Below are 23,111 nucleotides of genomic sequence, written 5' to 3' on the forward strand. Positions count from 1 at the left end.
CAGGATTTAGGGCCTAGCTTTAGACCTTTCTTTAACCTGTATTTAACCTTTATTTAATTAGGCAAATCAGTTAAGAACAAATTCTTATTTACAATGACGGCCTACCGGGGAACAGTGGGTTAAACTGCCTTGTTCAGGGGCAGAATGACAGATTTTTACCTTTTCAGCTCAGGGATTCAATCTAGCAACCTTTCGGTTACTGGCCCAACGCTCTAACCACTAGGTCACTAACCACTAGGTCACTAACCACTAGGTCACTAACCACTAGGTCACTAACCACTAGGTCACTAACCACTAGGCTACCTGCCGCCTCTACACTCTAACCAAAAACAGCTTCTATCTCAAGGCCATCAGACTGTTAAACAGCCACCACTAACATTTAGTGGCCGCTGCCAACATACTGACTCAACTCCAGCCACTTTAATAATGAATAATTGATGTATTAAATGTATCACTAGTCACTTTAAACAATGCCACTTAATATAATGTTTACATACCCTACATTACTCATCTCATATGTATATACTGTACTCTATACCATCTACTGCATCTTGCCTATGCCGTTCGGCCATCGCTCATCCATATATTTACATGTTTACATATTCTAATTCATTCCTTTACACTTGTGTGTATAAGGTAGCTGTTGTGGAATTGTTAGGTTAGATTACTTGTTGGTTATTACTGCATGGTCGGAACTAGAAGCACATTTCGCCTCACTCGCATTAACATCTGCTAACCATGTGTATGTGACAAATAACACTTGATTTGATTTGGACGCTAGCATGATTACAGAACATCCTGAATGAATAGCGAATAATGAAGAAGATACATATTCTATTACTTTATAAAATAAAACATGACTCCAAAATGAGACAAAACATTATATACCATTCATTTCTGTTGGGCACAAAATAATAATATAAAATAATCTGAAACACAACCGAAACAAACAACAAATGCATCCAACAAGTTTATAGAGTTACACGCTTGATGTAATCATTGAGAGGTAGGAATACGGGACCAAACACTAAACTTTTCACTATTTTAATACAGTGAATTTGTCCCAATACTTTTGGTCCCCTAAAATGGAAGGACCACGTACAAAAATAACTGACATTTCAAAACGTTTCAACCGATATGGAAGAAAATAGCCTCAAATTAAAGCTGACAGTCTGCACTTTAACCATCCATAGTGCTAGAGTACAGAGCCAAAAGAACAGAAGATGTGTCACTGTCCCAATCCTTCTGGAGCTCACGATATGAGCTTGTTGATCAGCAGGATTTAGGGCCTAGCTTTAGACCTTTCTTTAACCTGTATTTAACCTTTATTTAATTAGGCAAATCAGTTAAGAACAAATTCTTATTTACAATGACGGCCTACCGGGGAACAGTGGGTTAAACTGCCTTGTTCAGGGGCAGAATGACAGATTTTTACCTTTTCAGCTCAGGGATTCAATCTAGCAACCTTTCGGTTACTGGCCCAACGCTCTAACCACTAGGTCACTAACCACTAGGTCACTAACCACTAGGTCACTAACCACTAGGTCACTAACCACTAGGTCACTAACCACTAGGCTACCTGCCGCCTCTACACTCTAACCACTAGGCTACCTGCCGCCACTACACTCTAACCACTAGACTACCTGCCACCTCTACACTCTAACCACTAGACTACCTGCCACCTCTACACTCTAACCACTAGGCTACCTGCCGCCTCTACACTCTAACCACTAGGCTACCTGCCGCCTCTACACTCTAACCACTAGGTCACTAACCACTAGGCTACCTGCCGCCTCTACACTCTAACCACTAGGCTATCTGCCGCCTCTACACTCTACCACTAGGTCACTAACAACTAGGCTACCTGCCACCTCTACAATCTAACCACTAGGCTACCTGCCGCCTCTACACTCTAACCACTAGGTCACTAACCACTAGGCTACCTGGCGCCTCTACACTCTAACCACTAGGCTACCTGCCGCCTCTACAGTCTAACCACTAGGCTACCTTCCGCCTCTACACTCTAACCACTAGGCTACCTGCCACCTCTACACTCTAAACACTAGACTACCTGCCGCCTCTACACTCTAACCACTAGGCTACCTTCCGCCTCTACACTCTAACCACTAGGTCACTAACCACTAGGCTACCTGCCACCTCTACAATCTAACCACTAGGCTACCTGCCGCCTCTACACTCTAACCACTAGGTCACTAACCACTAGGCTACCTGCCGCCTCTACACTCTAACCACTAGGCTACCTGCCGCCTCTACACTCTAACCACAAGGCTATCTGCCGTCCCTCCAATCTAACCACTAGACTACCTGCCGCCTATACACTCTAACCACTAGGCTACCTTCCGCCTCTACACTCTAACCACTAGGCTACCTGCCACCTCTACACTCTAACCACTATGCTACCTGCCGCCTCTACACTCTAACCACAAGGCTATCTGCCGTCCCTCCACTCTAACCAATAGACTACCTGCCGCCTATACACTCTAACCACTAGGCTACCTTCCGCCTCTACACTCTAACCACTAGGTCACTAACCACTAGGCTACCTGCCGCCTCTACACTCTAACCACAAGGCTATCTGCCGCCTCTACACTCTAACCACTAGGCTACCTTCCGCCTCTACACTCTAACCACTAGGCTACCTGCCACCTCTACACTCTAACCACTAGGCTACCTGCCGCCTCTACACTCTAACCACTAGGCTACCTGCCCCCTCTACACTCTAACCACTCGGCTACCTGCCGCCTCTACACTCTAACCACTAGGTCACTAACCACTAGGCTACCTGCCGCCTCTACACTCTAACCACTAGGCTACCTGCCGCTTCTACACTCTAACCACTAGGTCACTAACCACTAGGCTACCTGCCACCTCTACACTCTAACCACTAGGCTACCTGCCACCTCTACACTCTAACCACTAGGTCACTAACCACTAGGCTACCTGCCGCCTCTACACTCTAACCACTAGGCTACCTGCCGCCTCTACACTCTAACCACTAGGCTACCTGCCGCCTCTACACTCTAACCACAAGGCTATCTGCCGTCCCTCCACTCTAACCACTAGACTACCTGCCGCCTCTACACTCTAACCACTAGGCTACCTGCCGCCTCTACACTCTAACCACTAGGCTACCTGCCACCTCTACACTCTAACCACTAGGCTACCTGCCACCTCTACACTCTAACCACTAGGCTACCTGCCGCCTCTACACTCTAACCACTAGGCTACCTGCCACCTCTACACTCTAACCACTAGGCTACCTGCCGCCTCTACACTTTAACCACTAGGCTACCTGCCGCCTCTACACTCTAACCACTAGGTCACTAAACCACTAGGCTACCTGGCACCTCTACACTCTAACCACTAGGCTACCTGCCGCCTCTACACTCTAACCACTAGGCTACCTGGCGCCTCTACACTCTAACCACTAGGCTACCTGCCACCTCTACACTCTAACCACTAGGCTACCTGGCGCCTCTACACTCTAACCACTAGGTCACTAACCACTAGGCTACCTGCCGCCCCATTAAGCGTTTCAGAGCGCTGATCTAGGATCAGGTCCCCCTTGTCCATTCATAATTATCTAAAACTGTTCCTAGATCAGCGCTCCTACTCTGAGACGCTTGATGAATCCGGGCTCAGCAGATGTATTGATCAGCAGATGTATTGATCAGCTGTATTTAGCCAGAGACCAGAGATGTTAACCTAGCCCTCAGAGGATCCAGTCAGACCTCCCCGTTCAGCAACAGATGCTAAACAGCACAATAATGAATGATCTCCTGCAGGTCTGTTTCCCTTTGACATACAATGATGAAGTAGCATTAGCAAGTTTCCATTGACCTACAATGATGAAGTAGCATTAGCAAGTTTCCATTGACCTACAATGATGAAGTAGCATTAGCAAGTTTCCATTGACCTACAATGATGAGGTAGCATTAGCAAGTTTCCATTGACCTACAATGATGAGGTAGCATTAGCAAGTTTCCATTGACCTACAATGATGAAGTAGCATTAGCAAGTTTCCGTTGACCTACAATGGCGAAGACAAACAGTCATGCTTACTTGACTGGGACATAAACCACAACCACAAGCCTTCTGAGTACAACCATATAAACATGGGGTGGCCAATATCATGAATGGTTTATTAACATTGGTTACCATTGGATTACTGACATGGTTTCAAATCATAGTTAGAGGCTAGTTGAGAATAACAGGGGTGTGGGGGGGGGGGGGGGGGGGGCAGGCTGGGTGTACTGGGTGGACATGGACTAAGGGGGGAGAGGTGAGGAGGGCAGGCTGGGTGTACTGGGTGGACATGGACTAAGGGGGAGAGGTGAGGAGGGCAGGCTGGGTGTACTGGGTGGACATGGACTAAGGGGGGACAATTAAGAAGCTATGTGTAAATGTTTAGGGTGAGAAAAGGTCGGCTGGGTGTGAGCTAGCTAGTTATCCCGTACCTTTGTTAGTTCTGAAGTGGATGGGGTCTGACAGAGGAGAAGGTAGTTAACAGGACTGGGTGTGAGCTAGCTAGTCATCCCGTACCTTTGTTAGTCCTGAAGTGGATGGGGTCTGACAGGGGACCCACTCCCTTGGCGTTCTTAGCCTGGATCCTGAAGTAGTAGATGGTGTCCAGGTTCAGGTCCATCACCTGGTGGGTCAGACGGTCTCCACTGATACTCTCCATAACCCAGTCATCTATAGGCATGTTCTTATCCAGGGTGTAGTACAGGATATAGCCTGGTAGAGAAACAACACACAGAGGAAGACCGATTAACCCTAACCCAGTCATCTATAGGCATGTTCTTATCCAGGGTGTAGTACAGGATATAGCCTGGTAGAGAAACAACACACAGAGGAAGACCGATTAACCCTAACCGTAACCCAGTCATCTATAGGAATCTCAAGACAGCACAAACAGATCTATTACCAGGCTAGAGTCTTATCCCGTGTGTAGAACCGGATGTAGCCTGACAAATCACAAAGACAACACAACATACACACTCTGAGGCATCACGTAGTCTACAGACCTCTACATCATAACAGGTACCTGAGTCACGTAGTCTACAGACCTCTACATCATAACAGGTACCTGAGTCATGTGGTCTACAGACCTCTACATCATAACAGGTACCTGAGTCATGTAGTCTACAGTCCTCTACATCATAACAGGTACCTGAGTCACGTAGTCTACAGACCTCTACATCATAACAGGTACCTGAGTCATGTAGTCTACAGACCTCTACATCATAACAGGTACCTGAGTCACGTAGTCTACAGACCTCTACATCATTACAGGTACCTGAGTCACGTAGTCTACAGACCTCTACATTATAACAGGTACCTGAGTCATGTGGTCTACAGACCTCTACATCATAACAGGTACCTGAGTCATGTAGTCTACAGACCTCTACATCATAACAGATACCTGAGTCATGTAGTCTACAGACCTCTACATCATAACAGGTACCTGAGTCACGTAGTCTACAGACCTCTACATCATAACAGGTACCTGAGTCATGTAGTCTACAGACCTCTACATCATAACAGGTACCTGAGTCACGTAGTCTACAGACCTCTACATCATAACAGGTACCTGAGTCACGTAGTCTACAGACCTCTACATCATAACAGATACCTGAGTCACGTAGTCTACAGACCTCTACATCATAACAGGTACCTGAGTCACGTAGTCTACAGACCTCTACATCATAACAGATACCTGAGTCATGTAGTCTACAGACCTCTACATCATAACAGATACCTGAGTCATGTAGTCTACAGACCTCTACATCATAACAGGTACCTGAGTCATGTAGTCTACAGACCTCTACATCATAACAGGTACCTGAATCACGTAGTCTACAGACCTCTACATCATAACAGGGACACAATCAACAGCAGTATCTTAACAATTAGCTAATTAGCTAATCACTAGAGACATAAACAACTGATGCTAGAGAAAGAATGGTAGGAACAATTAGAACATGATACATGAACATGCAGAAGGTGATGAATAGGGCTATGTCAACTATGCATTTAAAACTGTGTTCTGTACGACTCTGTCCAATGTTACAGACTCTGTGTTGCAGAGGACAGATTGACTCTCTGTGTTGCAGAGGACAGATTGACTCTCTGTGTTGCAGAGGACAGATTGACTCTCTGTGTTGCAGAGGACAGATTGACTCTCTGTGTTGCAGAGGACAGATTGACTCTCTGTGTTGCAGAGGACAGACTGACTCTCTGTGTTGCAGAGGACAGATTGACTCTCTGTGTTGCAGAGGACAGACTGACTCTCTGTGTTGCAGAGGACAGATTGACTCTCTGTGTTGCAGAGGACAGACTGACTCTCTGTGTTCCAGAGGACAGATTGACTCTCTGTGTTGCAGAGGACAGATTGACTCTCTGTGTTGCAGAGGACAGACTGACTCTCTGTGTTGCAGAGGACAGATTGACTCTCTGTGTTGCAGAGGACAGATTGACTCTCTGTGTTGCAGAGGACAGATTGACTCTCTGTGTTGCAGAGGACAGATAGACTCTCTGTGTTGCAGAGGACAGATTGACTCTCTGTGTTGCAGAGGACAGATTGACTCTCTGTGTTGCAGAGGACAGATTGACTCTCTGTGTTGCAGAGGACAGATAGACTCTCTGTGTTCTCACATAGTTAGAGTGGGCCGTAGGAAACAAGGAAACAGTATCCAGCTGCCACACACACACGCATGAAAACACACACGGATATGCACACACACAAGTCTATTGGCTGTAGTCTGACTTCAGTAGTCACCAAGGTCAATACTGGAGATTTACAACATGGACCAGAGGAGGGGAGGAGGAGGAGGAATGTAGGATGGAGGAGGAGAGGAAGAGGAGGAAGAGGAAGAAAAAAGCCAGGTGCTTTCCACCTGGCTACCGTTACCACGGTTAACAGCCCTGCACAGCAACTTGCCCAAACCTCCCCTATTTCTCCTTCAGCCAAATCCAGATAGCTGATGTTCTGAAAGAGTTGCAAAATCTGGACCCCTGCAAATCAGCTGGGCTAAACAATCTGGACCCTCTTTTTCTAAAATGTTCTGCCGCAATTGTTGCAATCCCTATTACTAGCCTGTTCAATCTCTCTTTCGTATATTCGTCTGAGATCCCCAAAGATTGGAAAGCTGCTGCGGTCATCCCCCTCTTCAAAGGGGGAGACACTCTAGACCCAAACTGTTATAGACCTATATCTGTCCTACCCTGACTTTCTAAGGTTTTCGAATGCCAAGTTAACAAACAGATCACCGACCATTTCGAATCCCACCGTACCTTCTCTGCTATGCAATCTGGTTTCAGAGCTGGTCATGGGTGCACCTCAGCCACGCTCAAGGTCCTAAACGATATCATAACCGCCATCGATAAAAGAAAATACTGTGCAGCAGTATTCAACGACCTGGCCAAGGCTTTTGACTCTGTCAATCACCACATTCTTATCGGCAGACTCAACAGCCTTGGTTTCTCAAATGACTGCCTTGCCTGGTTCACAGAGTTGGTCTCACATCTCTTTGTGTTGTCTTCCCAACTGCCCAACTGCTTGTCACTCATTATCATGCCAAACAGGCTACATTACAGCCAGGGGAGAGGGGGTTAGGGGTGTTGCTAGGGGCGCTGTTAGAGGCGCTGTTATGGGTGTTGTTAGGGGCGTTGTTAGGGGCGTGGTTAGTGCCTTGGTTAGGGGCGAGATTAGGGCCTTGGATAGGGGCGTGGTTAAGGGCGCTGTTAGGGGGGCGGTTAGGGGGCGTGGTTAGGCACGTGGTTAGGCACGTGGTTAGGGTTGTAGTTAGGGGTGCAGTTAGGGGTGTGGTTAGGGGCGCGGTTAGGGGTGTGGCTAGGGGCGTGTTTAGGGGGAGTGGTTAGGGGCGTGGTTGGGGGAGTGGTTATGGGAGTGGTTAGGGGCGTGGTTAGGGGCACAATCGGGCTAACAAAGTAAACGGTCCAAGGCAAGGACGGACTTCTTACCCACGACTCGTCCGTTAGCCTCCATGGGGGGTTGCCAGCTGATCAGGATGGCTCTGGGTCTTCCCTCCCTGCTGATCACCGTCAGGTCCTTAGGGGCGGAGCTGGGAGCTGTCAACCAATCAGGTAAAGAGAGAGAAAGGAAATTACAAGTTTCAGCCAATCAGGAGTGGTGAGGAACAGGAAGTAGAGATCAGGGGTCAGGTTTATACCACCAACGACACGTGTCCTAATTCTGTCATCACACCACCACACACTGTTGTTCATTCGAGGTTGTATTAACTGACGTTCAATGTATTAATTGTGTAATAACAGTAAACTGCCGTTCAGCCTGAGGCCCAACAGAGGCTGCGTGGTCTGACAAAAAAAGACTTCGTAAAAAAACGAGTCTCTCTGGAAAATCATCTGTCAATAGGCTCACAAGTTAGACAGTTGTTTCTGGAGGTGTTTAGTTGGAAATCAAGGCTACGTAACATGTGGTTCCCGTAAACAGCAGACACATAGAGTACACCGGCTTTGAGACTAGCACGCTCTCTCTCCCGTGGCTAGAAACACAAAATGTTGACCGCCATGAAGCTAAATCATAAACACATGATCTGAGACCAGCTCTCGATCTCAATGCTGGACCGCATGAAACGAAATGAAAACATCATCCTCTTCGTTTATAACACCACAGGAATTCACATCCCATAGATCAGTGGAGCTGATTTCATTGAATGGTTGAACTACCTTTGTTCAAAGATCAAACCAATCACATGTGTTCCTGTGTTTCAATTTCCAACACGTTTCATATCTTTTTTCTTGTTATTTATGTGTTTTCTGAAAAGCAATCAATAACAAACACATGTTTCAAGAACAGAGTGTGTCCCAAATAGCACCATATTCCCTACATACAGTAGTGCCCTATTCCCTTTTAGTGCACAATGTGTTGTGGTCAAAAGTATTGCACTATATATAGGGAATAGGGTTCCATAGGGCCCTGGTCAAAAGTAGTGCACTATATAGGGAATAGGGTTCCATAGGGCCCTGGTCTAAAGTAGTGCACTATGTAGGGAATAGGGTTCCATAGGGCCCTGGTCAAAAGTAGTGCACTATGTAGGGAATAGGGTTCCATTGGGTTTCTGGTCTAAAGTAGTGCACTATATAGGGAATAGGGTGCCATAGGGCTCTGGTCTAAAGTAGTGCACTATATAGGGAATAGGGAATAGGGTTCCATAGGGCTCTGGTCTAAAGTAGTACACTATATAGGGAATAGGGTGCCATAGGGCTCTGGTCTAAAGTAGTGCACTATATAGGGAATAGGGTTCCATAGGGCTCTGGTCTAAAGTAGTGTACTATATAAGCAAAAGGGTGCCATTTGGGACGCAGTCCCAAACAATGTTAAAAGCAATCACTAGCCAACATAGTCCAAACAAGTATCAGGACTCCTATGATGTTCTCAGTAATTGTGATAGATTACCTGAGGGAGACTAAGGGTCAGGGGTTTATCAGAGAACATTCCTTCTAACAGAACCTGCATGGTGACAAAGCTGATTAAAACCTGCTAGTGATCTGAACCAGGTCAGGTCATTTAACACGCTGTCCTTAATGACCAAACAGAGGCTCTAAGACTGCGTTTACACAGGTAGCCCAACGCTGATATTTTGTCCAATTAGTGAGAATTAGTGAGAAACAAAATCTAAATTGGTCTTCCTTGTTTAAACGTAGCCTTAGTCATGTGACTAAGCAAGGCTTCACATAGATTGTTAATCCTATAACTGACGTAGAGCGCATTTGACACAATGGTCGTGATGCAACTGATATTCTTTGTAACACAACATAGATTATCTGTAAAACAAAATGTGCTGTCTGTCTCCACAAACTGGTGCAATTATTTTTGTGCAGGAAAAAAAAAACGTTCAGTTATATCAAAAAACCGATGTGCCAAATGCATTGTTTTTTATAACTTGAGTGTGTACGGGGCCATGCAGAGAGAGAGAGAGGATTAAACGAGGTGCTGTCACTTTAAGAGAGATTGTTGAGGCGATGGGGCCATGCAGAGAGAGAGAGAGGATTAAACGAGGTGCTGTCACTTTAAGAGAGATTGTTGAGGCGATGGGGCCATGCAGAGAGAGAGGATTAAACGAGGTGCTGTCACTTTAAGAGAGATTGTTGAGGCGACGGGGCCATGCAGAGAGAGAGAGAGGATTAAACGAGGTGCTGTCACTTTAAGAGAGATTGTTGAGGTTGATGGGGCCATGCAGAGAGAGAGAGAGGATTAAACGAGGTGCTGTCACTTTAAGAGAGATTGTTGAGGCGACGGGGCCATGCAGAGAGAGAGAGAGAGGATTAAACGAGGTGCTGTCACTTTAAGAGAGATTGTTGAGGCGATGGGGCCATGCAGAGAGAGAGAGAGAGGATTAAACGAGGTGCTGTCACTTTAAGAGAGATTGTTGAGGCGACGGGGCCATGCAGAGAGAGAGAGAGGATTAAACGAGGTGCTGTCACTTTAAGAGAGATTGTTGAGGCGATGGGGCCATGCAGAGAGAGAGGATTAAACGAGGTGCTGTCACTTTAAGAGAGATTGTTGAGGCGACGGGGCCATGCAGAGAGAGAGAGAGGATTAAACGAGGTGCTGTCACTTTAAGAGAGATTGTTGAGGCGACGGGGCCATGCAGAGAGAGAGAGAGGATTAAACGAGGTGCTGTCACTTTAAGAGAGATTGTTGAGATTGATGGGGCCATGCAGAGAGAGAGAGAGGATTAAACGAGGTGCTGTCACTTTAAGAGAGAATGTTGAGGTTGATGGGGCCATGCAGAGAGAGAGAGAGGATTAAACGAGGTGCTGTCACTTTAAGAGAGATTGTTGAGATTGATGGGGCCATGCAGAGAGAGAGAGAGGATTAAACGAGGTGCTGTCACTTTAAGAGAGAATGTTGAGGTTGATGGGGCCATGCAGAGAGAGAGAGAGGATTAAACGAGGTGCTGTCACTTTAAGAGAGATTGTTGAGGCGACGGGGCCATGCAGAGAGAGAGAGAGGATTAAACGAGGTGCTGTCACTTTAAGAGAGATTGTTGAGGCGATGGGGCCATGCAGAGAGAGAGAGAGAGGATTAAACGAGGTGCTGTCACTTTAAGAGAGATTGTTGAGGCGACGGGGCCATGCAGAGAGAGAGAGAGGATTAAACGAGGTGCTGTCACTTTAAGAGAGATTGTTGAGGCGATGGGGCCATGCAGAGAGAGAGAGAGGATTAAACGAGGTGCTGTCACTTTATGAGAGATTGTTGAGGCGATGGGGCCATGCAGAGAGAGAGAGAGGATTAAACGAGGTGCTGTCACTTTAAGAGAGATTGTTGAGGTTCATGGGGCCATGCAGAGAGAGAGAGAGGATTAAACGAGGTGCTGTCACTTTAAGAGAGATTGTTGAGGTTGATGGGGCCATGCAGAGAGAGAGAGAGCATTAAACGAGGTGCTGTCACTTTAAGAGAGATTGTTGAGGCGACGGGGCCATGCAGAGAGAGAGAGAGGATTAAACGAGGTGCTGTCACTTTAAGAGAGATTGTTGAGGCGACGGGGCCATGCAGAGAGAGAGAGAGGATTAAACGAGGTGCTGTCACTTTAAGAGAGATTGTTGAGGCGATGGGGCCATGCAGAGAGAGAGAGAGGATTAAACGAGGTGCTGTCACTTTAAGAGAGATTGTTGAGGCGATGGGGCCATGCAGAGAGAGAGAGAGGATTAAACGAGGTGCTGTCACTTTAAGAGAGATTGTTGAGGCGATGGGGCCATGCAGAGAGAGAGGATTAAACGAGGTGCTGTCACTTTAAGAGAGATTGTTGAGGCGACGGGGCCATGCAGAGAGAGAGAGAGGATTAAACGAGGTGCTGTCACTTTAAGAGAGATTGTTGAGGTTGATGGGGCCATGCAGAGAGAGAGAGAGGATTAAACGAGGTGCTGTCACTTTAAGAGAGATTGTTGAGGCGACGGGGCCATGCAGAGAGAGAGAGAGGATTAAACGAGGTGCTGTCACTTTAAGAGAGATTGTTGAGGCGATGGGGCCATGCAGAGAGAGAGAGAGGATTAAACGAGGTGCTGTCACTTTAAGAGAGATTGTTGAGGCGATGGGGCCATGCAGAGAGAGAGGATTAAACGAGGTGCTGTCACTTTAAGAGAGATTGTTGAGGCGACGGGGCCATGCAGAGAGAGAGAGAGGATTAAACGAGGTGCTGTCACTTTAAGAGAGATTGTTGAGGTTGATGGGGCCATGCAGAGAGAGAGAGAGGATTAAACGAGGTGCTGTCACTTTAAGAGAGATTGTTGAGGTTGATGGGGCCATGCAGAGAGAGAGAGAGGATTAAACGAGGTGCTGTCACTTTAAGAGAGATTGTTGAGGCGACGGGGCCATGCAGAGAGAGAGAGAGAGGATTAAACGAGGTGCTGTCACTTTAAGAGAGATTGTTGAGGCGATGGGGCCATGCAGAGAGAGAGAGAGAGGATTAAACGAGGTGCTGTCACTTTAAGAGAGATTGTTGAGGCGACGGGGCCATGCAGAGAGAGAGAGAGGATTAAACGAGGTGCTGTCACTTTAAGAGAGATTGTTGAGGCGATGGGGCCATGCAGAGAGAGAGAGAGGATTAAACGAGGTGCTGTCACTTTAAGAGAGATTGTTGAGGCGATGGGGCCATGCAGAGAGAGAGGATTAAACGAGGTGCTGTCACTTTAAGAGAGATTGTTGAGGCGACGGGGCCATGCAGAGAGAGAGAGAGGATTAAACGAGGTGCTGTCACTTTAAGAGAGATTGTTGAGGTTGATGGGGCCATGCAGAGAGAGAGAGAGGATTAAACGAGGTGCTGTCACTTTAAGAGAGATTGTTGAGGTTGATGGGGCCATGCAGAGAGAGAGAGAGGATTAAACGAGGTGCTGTCACTTTAAGAGAGATTGTTGAGGCGACGGGGCCATGCAGAGAGAGAGAGAGAGGATTAAACGAGGTGCTGTCACTTTAAGAGAGATTGTTGAGGCGACGGGGCCATGCAGAGAGAGAGAGAGGATTAAACGAGGTGCTGTCACTTTAAGAGAGATTGTTGAGGCGATGGGGCCATGCAGAGAGAGAGAGAGGATTAAACGAGGTGCTGTCACTTTAAGAGAGATTGTTGAGGCGACGGGGCCATGCAGAGAGAGAGAGAGGATTAAACGAGGTGCTGTCACTTTAAGAGAGATTGTTGAGGCGATGGGGCCATGCAGAGAGAGAGAGAGGATTAAACGAGGTGCTGTCACTTTAAGAGAGATTGTTGAGGCGATGGGGCCATGCAGAGATAGAGAGAGAGGATTAAACGAGGTGCTGTCACTTTAAGAGAGATTGTTGAGGCGATGGGGCCATGCAGAGAGAGAGAGAGAGGATTAAACAAGGTGCTGTCACTTTAAGAGAGATTGTTGAGGCGATGGGGCCATGCAGAGAGAGAGAGAGAGGATTAAACGAGGTGCTGTCACTTTAAGAGAGATTGTTGAGGCGATGGGGCCATGCAGAGAGAGAGGATTAAACGAGGTGCTGTCACTTTAAGAGAGATTGTTGAGGCGACGGGGCCATGCAGAGAGAGAGAGAGGATTAAACGAGGTGCTGTCACTTTAAGAGAGATTGTTGAGGCGATGGGGCCATGCAGAGAGAGAGAGAGAGGATTAAACGAGGTGCTGTCACTTTAAGAGAGATTGTTGAGGTTGATGGGGCCATGCAGAGAGAGAGAGAGGATTAAACGAGGTGCTGTCACTTTAAGAGAGATTGTTGAGGCGACGGGGCCATGCAGAGAGAGAGAGAGAGGATTAAACGAGGTGCTGTCACTTTAAGAGAGATTGTTGAGGCGATGGGGCCATGCAGAGAGAGAGAAAGAGGATTAAACGAGGTGCTGTCACTTTAAGAGAGATTGTTGAGGCGACGGGGCCATGCAGAGAGAGAGAGAGGATTAAACGAGGTGCTGTCACTTTAAGAGAGATTGTTGAGGCGATGGGGCCATGCAGAGAGAGAGAGAGGATTAAACGAGGTGCTGTCACTTTAAGAGAGATTGTTGAGGCGATGGGGCCATGCAGAGAGAGAGATGATTAAACGAGGTGCTGTCACTTTAAGAGAGATTGTTGAGGCGACGGGGCCATGCAGAGAGAGAGAGAGGATTAAACGAGGTGCTGTCACTTTAAGAGAGATTGTTGAGGTTGATGGGGCCATGCAGAGAGAGAGAGAGGATTAAACGAGGTGCTGTCACTTTAAGAGAGATTGTTGAGGTTGATGGGGCCATGCAGAGAGAGAGAGAGGATTAAACGAGGTGCTGTCACTTTAAGAGAGATTGTTGAGGCGACGGGGCCATGCAGAGAGAGAGAGAGAGGATTAAACGAGGTGCTGTCACTTTAAGAGAGATTGTTGAGGCGATGGGGCCATGCAGAGAGAGAGAGAGAGGATTAAACGAGGTGCTGTCACTTTAAGAGAGATTGTTGAGGCGACGGGGCCATGCAGAGAGAGAGAGAGGATTAAACGAGGTGCTGTCACTTTAAGAGAGATTGTTGAGGCGATGGGGCCATGCAGAGAGAGAGAGAGGATTAAACGAGGTGCTGTCACTTTAAGAGAGATTGTTGAGGCGATGGGGCCATGCAGAGAGAGAGGATTAAACGAGGTGCTGTCACTTTAAGAGAGATTGTTGAGGCGACGGGGCCATGCAGAGAGAGAGAGAGGATTAAACGAGGTGCTGTCACTTTAAGAGAGATTGTTGAGGTTGATGGGGCCATGCAGAGAGAGAGAGGATTAAACGAGGTGCTGTCACTTTAAGAGAGATTGTTGAGGTTGATGGGGCCATGCAGAGAGAGAGAGAGGATTAAACGAGGTGCTGTCACTTTAAGAGAGATTGTTGAGGCGACGGGGCCATGCAGAGAGAGAGAGAGAGGATTAAACGAGGTGCTGTCACTTTAAGAGAGATTGTTGAGTCGACGGGGCCATGCAGAGAGAGAGAGAGGATTAAACGAGGTGCTGTCACTTTAAGAGAGATTGTTGAGGCGATGGGGCCATGCAGAGAGAGAGAGAGGATTAAACGAGGTGCTGTCACTTTAAGAGAGATTGTTGAGGCGACGGGGCCATGCAGAGAGAGAGAGAGAGGATTAAACGAGGTGCTGTCACTTTAAGAGAGATTGTTGAGGCGATGGGGCCATGCAGAGAGAGAGAGAGAGGATTAAACGAGGTGCTGTCACTTTAAGAGAGATTGTTGAGGCGACGGGGCCATGCAGAGAGAGAGAGAGGATTAAACGAGGTGCTGTCACTTTAAGAGAGATTGTTGAGGCGATGGGGCCATGCAGAGAGAGAGAGAGGATTAAACGAGGTGCTGTCACTTTAAGAGAGATTGTTGAGGCGATGGGGCCATGCAGAGAGAGAGGATTAAACGAGGTGCTGTCACTTTAAGAGAGATTGTTGAGGCGACGGGGCCATGCAGAGAGAGAGAGAGGATTAAACGAGGTGCTGTCACTTTAAGAGAGATTGTTGAGGTTGATGGGGCCATGCAGAGAGAGAGAGAGGATTAAACGAGTTGCTGTCACTTTAAGAGAGATTGTTGAGGCGACGGGGCCATGCAGAGAGAGAGAGAGAGGATTAAACGAGGTGCTGTCACTTTAAGAGAGATTGTTGAGTCGACGGGGCCATGCAGAGAGAGAGAGAGGATTAAACGAGGTGCTGTCACTTTAAGAGAGATTGTTGAGGCGATGGGGCCATGCAGAGAGAGAGATGATTAAACGAGGTGCTGTCACTTTAAGAGAGATTGTTGAGGCGACGGGGCCATGCAGAGAGAGAGAGAGGATTAAACGAGGTGCTGTCACTTTAAGAGAGATTGTTGAGGTTGATGGGGCCATGCAGAGAGAGAGAGAGGATTAAACGAGGTGCTGTCACTTTAAGAGAGATTGTTGAGGTTGATGGGGCCATGCAGAGAGAGAGAGAGGATTAAACGAGGTGCTGTCACTTTAAGAGAGATTGTTGAGGCGACGGGGCCATGCAGAGAGAGAGAGAGAGGATTAAACGAGGTGCTGTCACTTTAAGAGAGATTGTTGAGGCGATGGGGCCATGCAGAGAGAGAGAGAGAGGATTAAACGAGGTGCTGTCACTTTAAGAGAGATTGTTGAGGCGACGGGGCCATGCAGAGAGAGAGAGAGGATTAAACGAGGTGCTGTCACTTTAAGAGAGATTGTTGAGGCGATGGGGCCATGCAGAGAGAGAGAGAGGATTAAACGAGGTGCTGTCACTTTAAGAGAGATTGTTGAGGCGATGGGGCCATGCAGAGAGAGAGGATTAAACGAGGTGCTGTCACTTTAAGAGAGATTGTTGAGGCGACGGGGCCATGCAGAGAGAGAGAGAGGATTAAACGAGGTGCTGTCACTTTAAGAGAGATTGTTGAGGTTGATGGGGCCATGCAGAGAGAGAGAGGATTAAACGAGGTGCTGTCACTTTAAGAGAGATTGTTGAGGTTGATGGGGCCATGCAGAGAGAGAGAGAGGATTAAACGAGGTGCTGTCACTTTAAGAGAGATTGTTGAGGCGACGGGGCCATGCAGAGAGAGAGAGAGAGGATTAAACGAGGTGCTGTCACTTTAAGAGAGATTGTTGAGTCGACGGGGCCATGCAGAGAGAGAGAGAGGATTAAACGAGGTGCTGTCACTTTAAGAGAGATTGTTGAGGCGATGGGGCCATGCAGAGAGAGAGAGAGGATTAAACGAGGTGCTGTCACTTTAAGAGAGATTGTTGAGGCGACGGGGCCATGCAGAGAGAGAGAGAGAGGATTAAACGAGGTGCTGTCACTTTAAGAGAGATTGTTGAGGCGATGGGGCCATGCAGAGAGAGAGAGAGAGGATTAAACGAGGTGCTGTCACTTTAAGAGAGATTGTTGAGGCGACGGGGCCATGCAGAGAGAGAGAGAGGATTAAACGAGGTGCTGTCACTTTAAGAGAGATTGTTGAGGCGATGGGGCCATGCAGAGAGAGAGAGAGGATTAAACGAGGTGCTGTCACTTTAAGAGAGATTGTTGAGGCGATGGGGCCATGCAGAGAGAGAGGATTAAACGAGGTGCTGTCACTTTAAGAGAGATTGTTGAGGCGACGGGGCCATGCAGAGAGAGAGAGAGGATTAAACGAGGTGCTGTCACTTTAAGAGAGATTGTTGAGGTTGATGGGGCCATGCAGAGAGAGAGAGAGGATTAAACGAGTTGCTGTCACTTTAAGAGAGATTGTTGAGGCGACGGGGCCATGCAGAGAGAGAGAGAGAGGATTAAACGAGGTGCTGTCACTTTAAGAGAGATTGTTGAGTCGACGGGGCCATGCAGAGAGAGAGAGAGGATTAAACGAGGTGCTGTCACTTTAAGAGAGATTGTTGAGGCGATGGGGCCATGCAGAGAGAGAGAGAGGATTAAACGAGGTGCTGTCACTTTAAGAGAGATTGTTGAGGCGACGGGGCCATGCAGAGAGAGAGAGAGGATTAAACGAGGTGCTGTCACTTTAAGAGAGATTGTTGAGGCGACGGGGCCATGCAGAGAGAGAGAGAGGATTAAACGAGGTGCTGTCACTTTAAGAGAGATTGTTGAGGCGATGGGGCCATGCAGAGAGAGAGAGAGGATTAAACGAGGTGCTGTCACTTTAAGAGAGATTGTTGAGGTTGACGGGGCCATGCAGAGAGAGAGAGAGGATTAAACGAGGTGCTGTCACTTTAAGAGAGATTGTTGAGGCGATGGGGCCATGCAGAGAGAGAGAGAGAGAGGATTAAACGAGGTGCTGTCACTTTAAGAGAGATTGTTGAGGCGATGGGGCCATGCAGAGATAGAGAGAGAGGATTAAACGAGGTGCTGTCACTTTAAGAGAGATTGTTGAGGCGATGGGGCCATGCAGAGAGAGAGAGAGAGGATTAAACAAGGTGCTGTCACTTTAAGAGAGATTGTTGAGGCGATGGGGCCATGCAGAGAGAGAGAGAGAGGATTAAACAAGGTGCTGTCACTTTAAGAGAGATTGTTGAGGCGACGGGGCCATGCAGAGAGAGAGAGAGGATTAAACGAGGTGCTGTCACTTTAAGAGAGATTGTTGAGGCGATGGGGCCATGCAGAGAGAGAGAGAGGATTAAACGAGGTGCTGTCACTTTAAGAGAGATTGTTGAGGTTGATGGGGCCATGCAGAGAGAGAGAGAGGATTAAACGAGGTGCTGTCACTTTAAGAGAGATTGTTGAGGCGATGGGGCCATGCAGAGAGAGAGAGAGGATTAAACGAGATGCTGTCACTTTAAGAGAGATTGTTGAGGCAATGGGGCCATGCAGAGAGAGAGAGAGGATTAAACGAGGTGCTGTCACTTTAAGAGAGATTGTTGAGGCGATGGTGCAACAGGACTTCACCAGTGTTCTATACCAGGAGGGAACCTGGACTTCTGCATCAATTGGTCACCACATTTGATCTGATCTTCATCTAAGTCACAACAATAGACACATTTAGTGTGCTTAAACTAATAAACTAACTAACTAATAAACTCTTGTCTATATTGAATACATTTTTTAAACATAGGTTGAAAAAGTATGTGAACCCCTAGGCTAATGACTTCTCCAAATGCTAATTGGAGTAAAGGAGTCCGCTAACCTGGAGTCCAATCAATGAGAGGAGATTGGAGATGTTGGTTAGAGCTGCCCTGCCCTATAAAAAACACTCACAAAATGTGAGTTTGCTATTCACAAGAAGCATTGCCTGATGTGAACCACGCCTCGAACAAAATAGATTTTAAAAGACCTAAGATTAAGAATAGTTGCAGTGCATAAAGCTGGAAAGGGTTACAAAAATATCTCTAAAAGCCTTGTTCAATAGTCCACGGTAAGACAAATTGTCTATAAATGGAGAAAGTTCATCACTGTTGTTACTCTCCCTGAGTGGCCGTCCTGCAAAGATGACTGCAAGAGCACAGCGCAGAACGCTCAATGAGGTTAAGAAGAATCCTAGAGTGTCAGCTAAAGACTTACAGAAATCTCTGGAACATGCAATACGTAAATACGTAAAACACTAAACAAGAATGGTGTTCATGGGAGGACACAACGGAAGAAGTCACTGCTGTCCAAAAAAAACATTGCTGCACCTCTGAAGTTCGTAAAAGTGCACCTGGATGTTCCACAGCGCTACTGGCAAAATATTCTGTGGACAGATGAAACTAAAGTTGAGTTGTTTGGACGGAACACTATGTGTGGAGAAAAAAAGGCACAGCACACCAACATCATAAACCTCATCCCAACTGTAAAGTATGGTGGCGGGAGCATCATGGTTTGGGGCTGCTTTGCTGCCTCAGGGCCTGGACAGCTTGCTATCATCGACAGAAAAATGAATTCCCAAGTTTATCAAGACATTTTACAGGAGAATGTTAGGCTATCTGTCCGCCAATTGAAGCTCAACAGAAGTTAGGTGATGCAACAGGACAACGACCCAAAACACAGAAGTAAATCAACAACAGAATGGCTTCAATAGAAGAAAATACGCCTTCTGGAGTGGCCCAGTCAGAGTCCTGACCTCAACCCGATTGAGATGCTGTGGCATGACCTCAAGAGAGCAGTTCACACCAGACATCCCAAGAATATTGCTGAACTGAAACAGTTTCGTAAAAAGAGGAATGGTCCCAAATTCCTCCTGATCGTTGTGCAGGTCTGATCAGCAACTACAGAAAAACGTTTGGTTGAGGTTATTGCTGCCAAAGGAGGGTCAACCAGTTATTAAATCCAAGGGTTCACATACTTTGTACAACCTTGCAATGTGAATGTTTACACGATGTGTTCAATAAAGACATCCATAGTTTAGGTTATTTCCCGGGGCCCTCAGGGAACAGCTCAAAGAACAGCCCGAGTTAAGCTGTGTTATTAGTCTAAGCAGACTGTGTTTGTCTGTTGTTGGGACCTAGATGAAGATCAGATCACATTTTATGACCAATTTACCCAGAAATCCAGGTAATTCCAAAGGGTTCACATAACGTTTTCTTCCCACTGTATACAAGGGCCCATAATACAATTCTTCAGAAAATGGGCGTGGCTTCACAACGTTTTCAGATTTGAATAAAATGTCGGAAAATATGCAGTCCGACGAGAGCGGATACAAATTCATTGCTTTAACTAATTATGACAAATGTTAAGAAAATGTTGAGCAATGTAATAAAGTAATGACTTTTCAAATAAGTTACGCTAAACTTGAGAGAGAGAGAGAGAGAGAGAGAGAGAGAGAGAGAGAGAGAGAGAGAGAGAGAGAGAGAGAGAGAGAGAGAGAGAGAGAGAGAGAGAGAGAGAAAAAAAGAAAGAGCACCTCACCTGCTTCGTACGTAGTAGCGTGAGCTGTCATACTCCACGTGCTGGACTTACGGCCCTTGGTAACCATGACAGCAAACTCGTACATGGTGTTGGGTTTGAGGCCAGTGACAGTGTGGCTGAGGGCTGTAGTGTCTGCAGACTAGAGACAGAAAAAACGTAACATTAAAAACTATTCTGTCAGAGGACCCCATTGGTGTGGTGGTATAACGGTCTCATGTCATATCCTTTGGGCTTTGTACTTTTTATCTGTTAAAATGTTTTGCCCCCCAAAAATATATCAAATCAAATGAAGGGATCAGTAGGGAGAGCACAGTGGGGATCAGTAGGGAGAGCACAGTGGGGATCAGTAGGGAGAGCACAGTGGGGATCAGTAGGGAGAGCACAGTGGGGATCAGTAGGGAGAGCAGAGCAGGGATCTGTAGGGAGAGCACAGTGGGGATCAGTAGGGAGAGCACAGTGGGGATCAGTAGGGAGAGCACAGTGGGGATCAGTAGGGAGAGCACAGTGGGGATCAGTAGGGAGAGCACAGTAGGGATCAGTAGGGAGAGCACAGTGGGGATCAGTAGGGAGAGCACAGTGGGGATCAGAAGGGAGAGCACAGTGGGGATCAGTAGGGAGAGCACAGTAGGGATCAGTAGTTAGAGCACAGTATGGATCAGTAGGGAGAGCACGGTGGGGCTCAGTAGGGAGAGCACAGTATGGATCAGTAGGGAGAGCACAGTAGAGATCAGTAGGGAGAGCACAGTGGGGATCAGTAGGGAGATCACAGTGGGGATCAGTAGGGAGATCACAGTGGGGATCAGTAGGGAGAGCACAGTAGGGATCAGTAGGGAGAGCACAGTGGGGATCAGTAGGGAGAGCACAGTGGGGATCAGTAGGGAGAGCACAGTATGGATCAGTAGGGAGAGCACAGTGGGGATCAGTAGGGAGAGCACAGCATGGATCAGTAGGGAGAGCACAGTGGGGATCAGTAGGGAGAGCACAGTGGGGATCAGTAGGGAGAGCACAGTGGGGATCAGTAGGGAGAGCACAGTGGGGATCAGTAGGGAGAGCACAGTGGGGATCAGTAGAGAGAGCTCAGTATGGATCAGTAGGGAGAGCACAGTGGGATCAGTAGGGAGAGCACAGTGGGGATCAGTAGGGAGAGCACAGTGGGGATCAGTCGGGAGAGCACAGAGGGGATCAGTAGGGAGAGCACAGTGGGGATCCGTAGGGAGAGCACAGTGGGGGTCAGTAGGGAAAGCTCAGTGGGGACCAGTAGGGAGAGCACAGTGGGGATCAGTAGGGAGAGCACAGTGGGGATCAGTAGGGAGAGCACAGTAGGCATCAGTCGGGAGAGCACAGAGGGGATCAGTAGGGAGAGCACAGTGGGGAGCAGTAGGGAGAGCACAGCGGGGATCAGTAGGGAGAGCACAGTGGGGATCAGTAGGGAGAGCACAGCGGGGATCAGTAGGTAGAGCACAGTGGGGATCAGTAGGGAGAGCACAGTATGGATCAGTAGGGAGAGCACAGTGGGGATCAGTAGGGAGAGCACAGCGGGGATCAGTAGGTAGAGCACAGTGGGGATCAGTAGGGAGAGCACAGTATGGATCAGTAGGGAGAGCACAGTAGGGATCAGTAGGGAGAGCACACTAGGGATCAGTAGGGAGAGCACAGTGGGCATCAGTAGGGAGAGCACAATGGAATCAGTAGGGAGAGCACAGTGGGGATCAGTAGGGAGAGCACAGTGGGGATCAGTAGGGAGAGCACAGTGGGGATCAGTAGGGAGAGCACAGTGGGGATCAGTAGGGAGAGCACAGTAGGGATCAGTAGGGAGAGCACAGTGGGGATCAGTCGGGAGAGCACAGAGGGGATCAGTAGGGAGAGCACAGTATGGATCAGTAGGGAGAGCACAGCGGGGATCAGTAGGGAGAGCTCAGTAGGGAGAGCACAGTGGGGATCAGTAGGGAGAGCACAGTGGGGATCAGTAGGGAGAGCACAGTAGGGATCAGTCGGGAGAGCACAGAGGGGATCAGTAGGGAGAGCACAGTATGGATCAGTAGGGAGAGCACAGCGGGGATCAGTAGGGAGAGCTCAGTAGGGAGAGCACAGTGTAGATCATTAGGGAGAGCTCAGTGGGGATCAGTAGGGAGAGCACAGTATGGATCAGTAGGGAGAGCTCAGTGGGGATCAGTAGGGAGAGCACAGCAGGGATCAGTAGGGAGAGCACAGCAGGAATCCCCGAGATGACAAGGTAAAAAGCTGTTGTTCTGCCCCTGAACAAGGCAGTTAACACACTGTTCCTAGGCCGTCACTGAAAATAAGAATTTGTTCTTAACTGACTTGCCTAGTTTAAATAAAGGTAAAATAAAAAATATTTAAAAAAGGGAGACTGTCTAGGAAAAACAGTAGAGCTCAAAAACTGTTTTTTTAACGAGCAATAACCCCACAGCAGGTCCTCATTGAACAAGCCAGTGGTTTAAATCAACCAGTTCTGCCTGCTGGGTGAACACAATACTCGCCATCATCACACAGTGTAAAATACTGACCATCTGAAATGGTCCAGACACTGTGGTGAAGAAGGAGCACCAGCACCTCATCAACCTCAGGAGGCTGAAGAAATTTGGCTTGTCACCTAAGACCCTCACAAACTTTTACAGATCCACCATGGGGAGCATTCTGTTAGGCTGTATTTGGCAATTGTACCGTCCGCAACCATAGGGCTCTCCAGAGGGTGGTGCAGTCTGCCCAACACATCACCGGGGGCAAACTACCTGCCATCCAGGACACCTACACCACCCGATGTTACAGGAAGGACATAAAGATCATCAAG

General features: G+C 47.7%; 1 protein-coding gene across 1 annotated transcript in view; it reads right to left on the bottom strand.

Moving 5' to 3' along the window:
• LOC139539417 (netrin receptor DCC-like) overlaps nucleotides 1-23,111 on the bottom strand; it is a 622,169-nt gene that overhangs the window by 109,757 nt on the left and 489,301 nt on the right. The window contains exons 18-20 of the mRNA XM_071342360.1: nucleotides 20,300-20,438; nucleotides 8,008-8,115; nucleotides 4,564-4,758 (exon numbers count right to left, since the gene is read on the bottom strand). Of these exons, the coding sequence (XP_071198461.1) occupies nucleotides 4,564-4,758; nucleotides 8,008-8,115; nucleotides 20,300-20,438 (442 nt within the window). The remainder of the gene's footprint in view (nucleotides 1-4,563; nucleotides 4,759-8,007; nucleotides 8,116-20,299; nucleotides 20,439-23,111) is intronic.

This window comes from Salvelinus alpinus, chromosome 1 (genome assembly GCF_045679555.1).
Source record: "Salvelinus alpinus chromosome 1, SLU_Salpinus.1, whole genome shotgun sequence".
In the NCBI taxonomy this organism is placed as follows: Eukaryota; Metazoa; Chordata; class Actinopteri; order Salmoniformes; family Salmonidae; genus Salvelinus; species Salvelinus alpinus.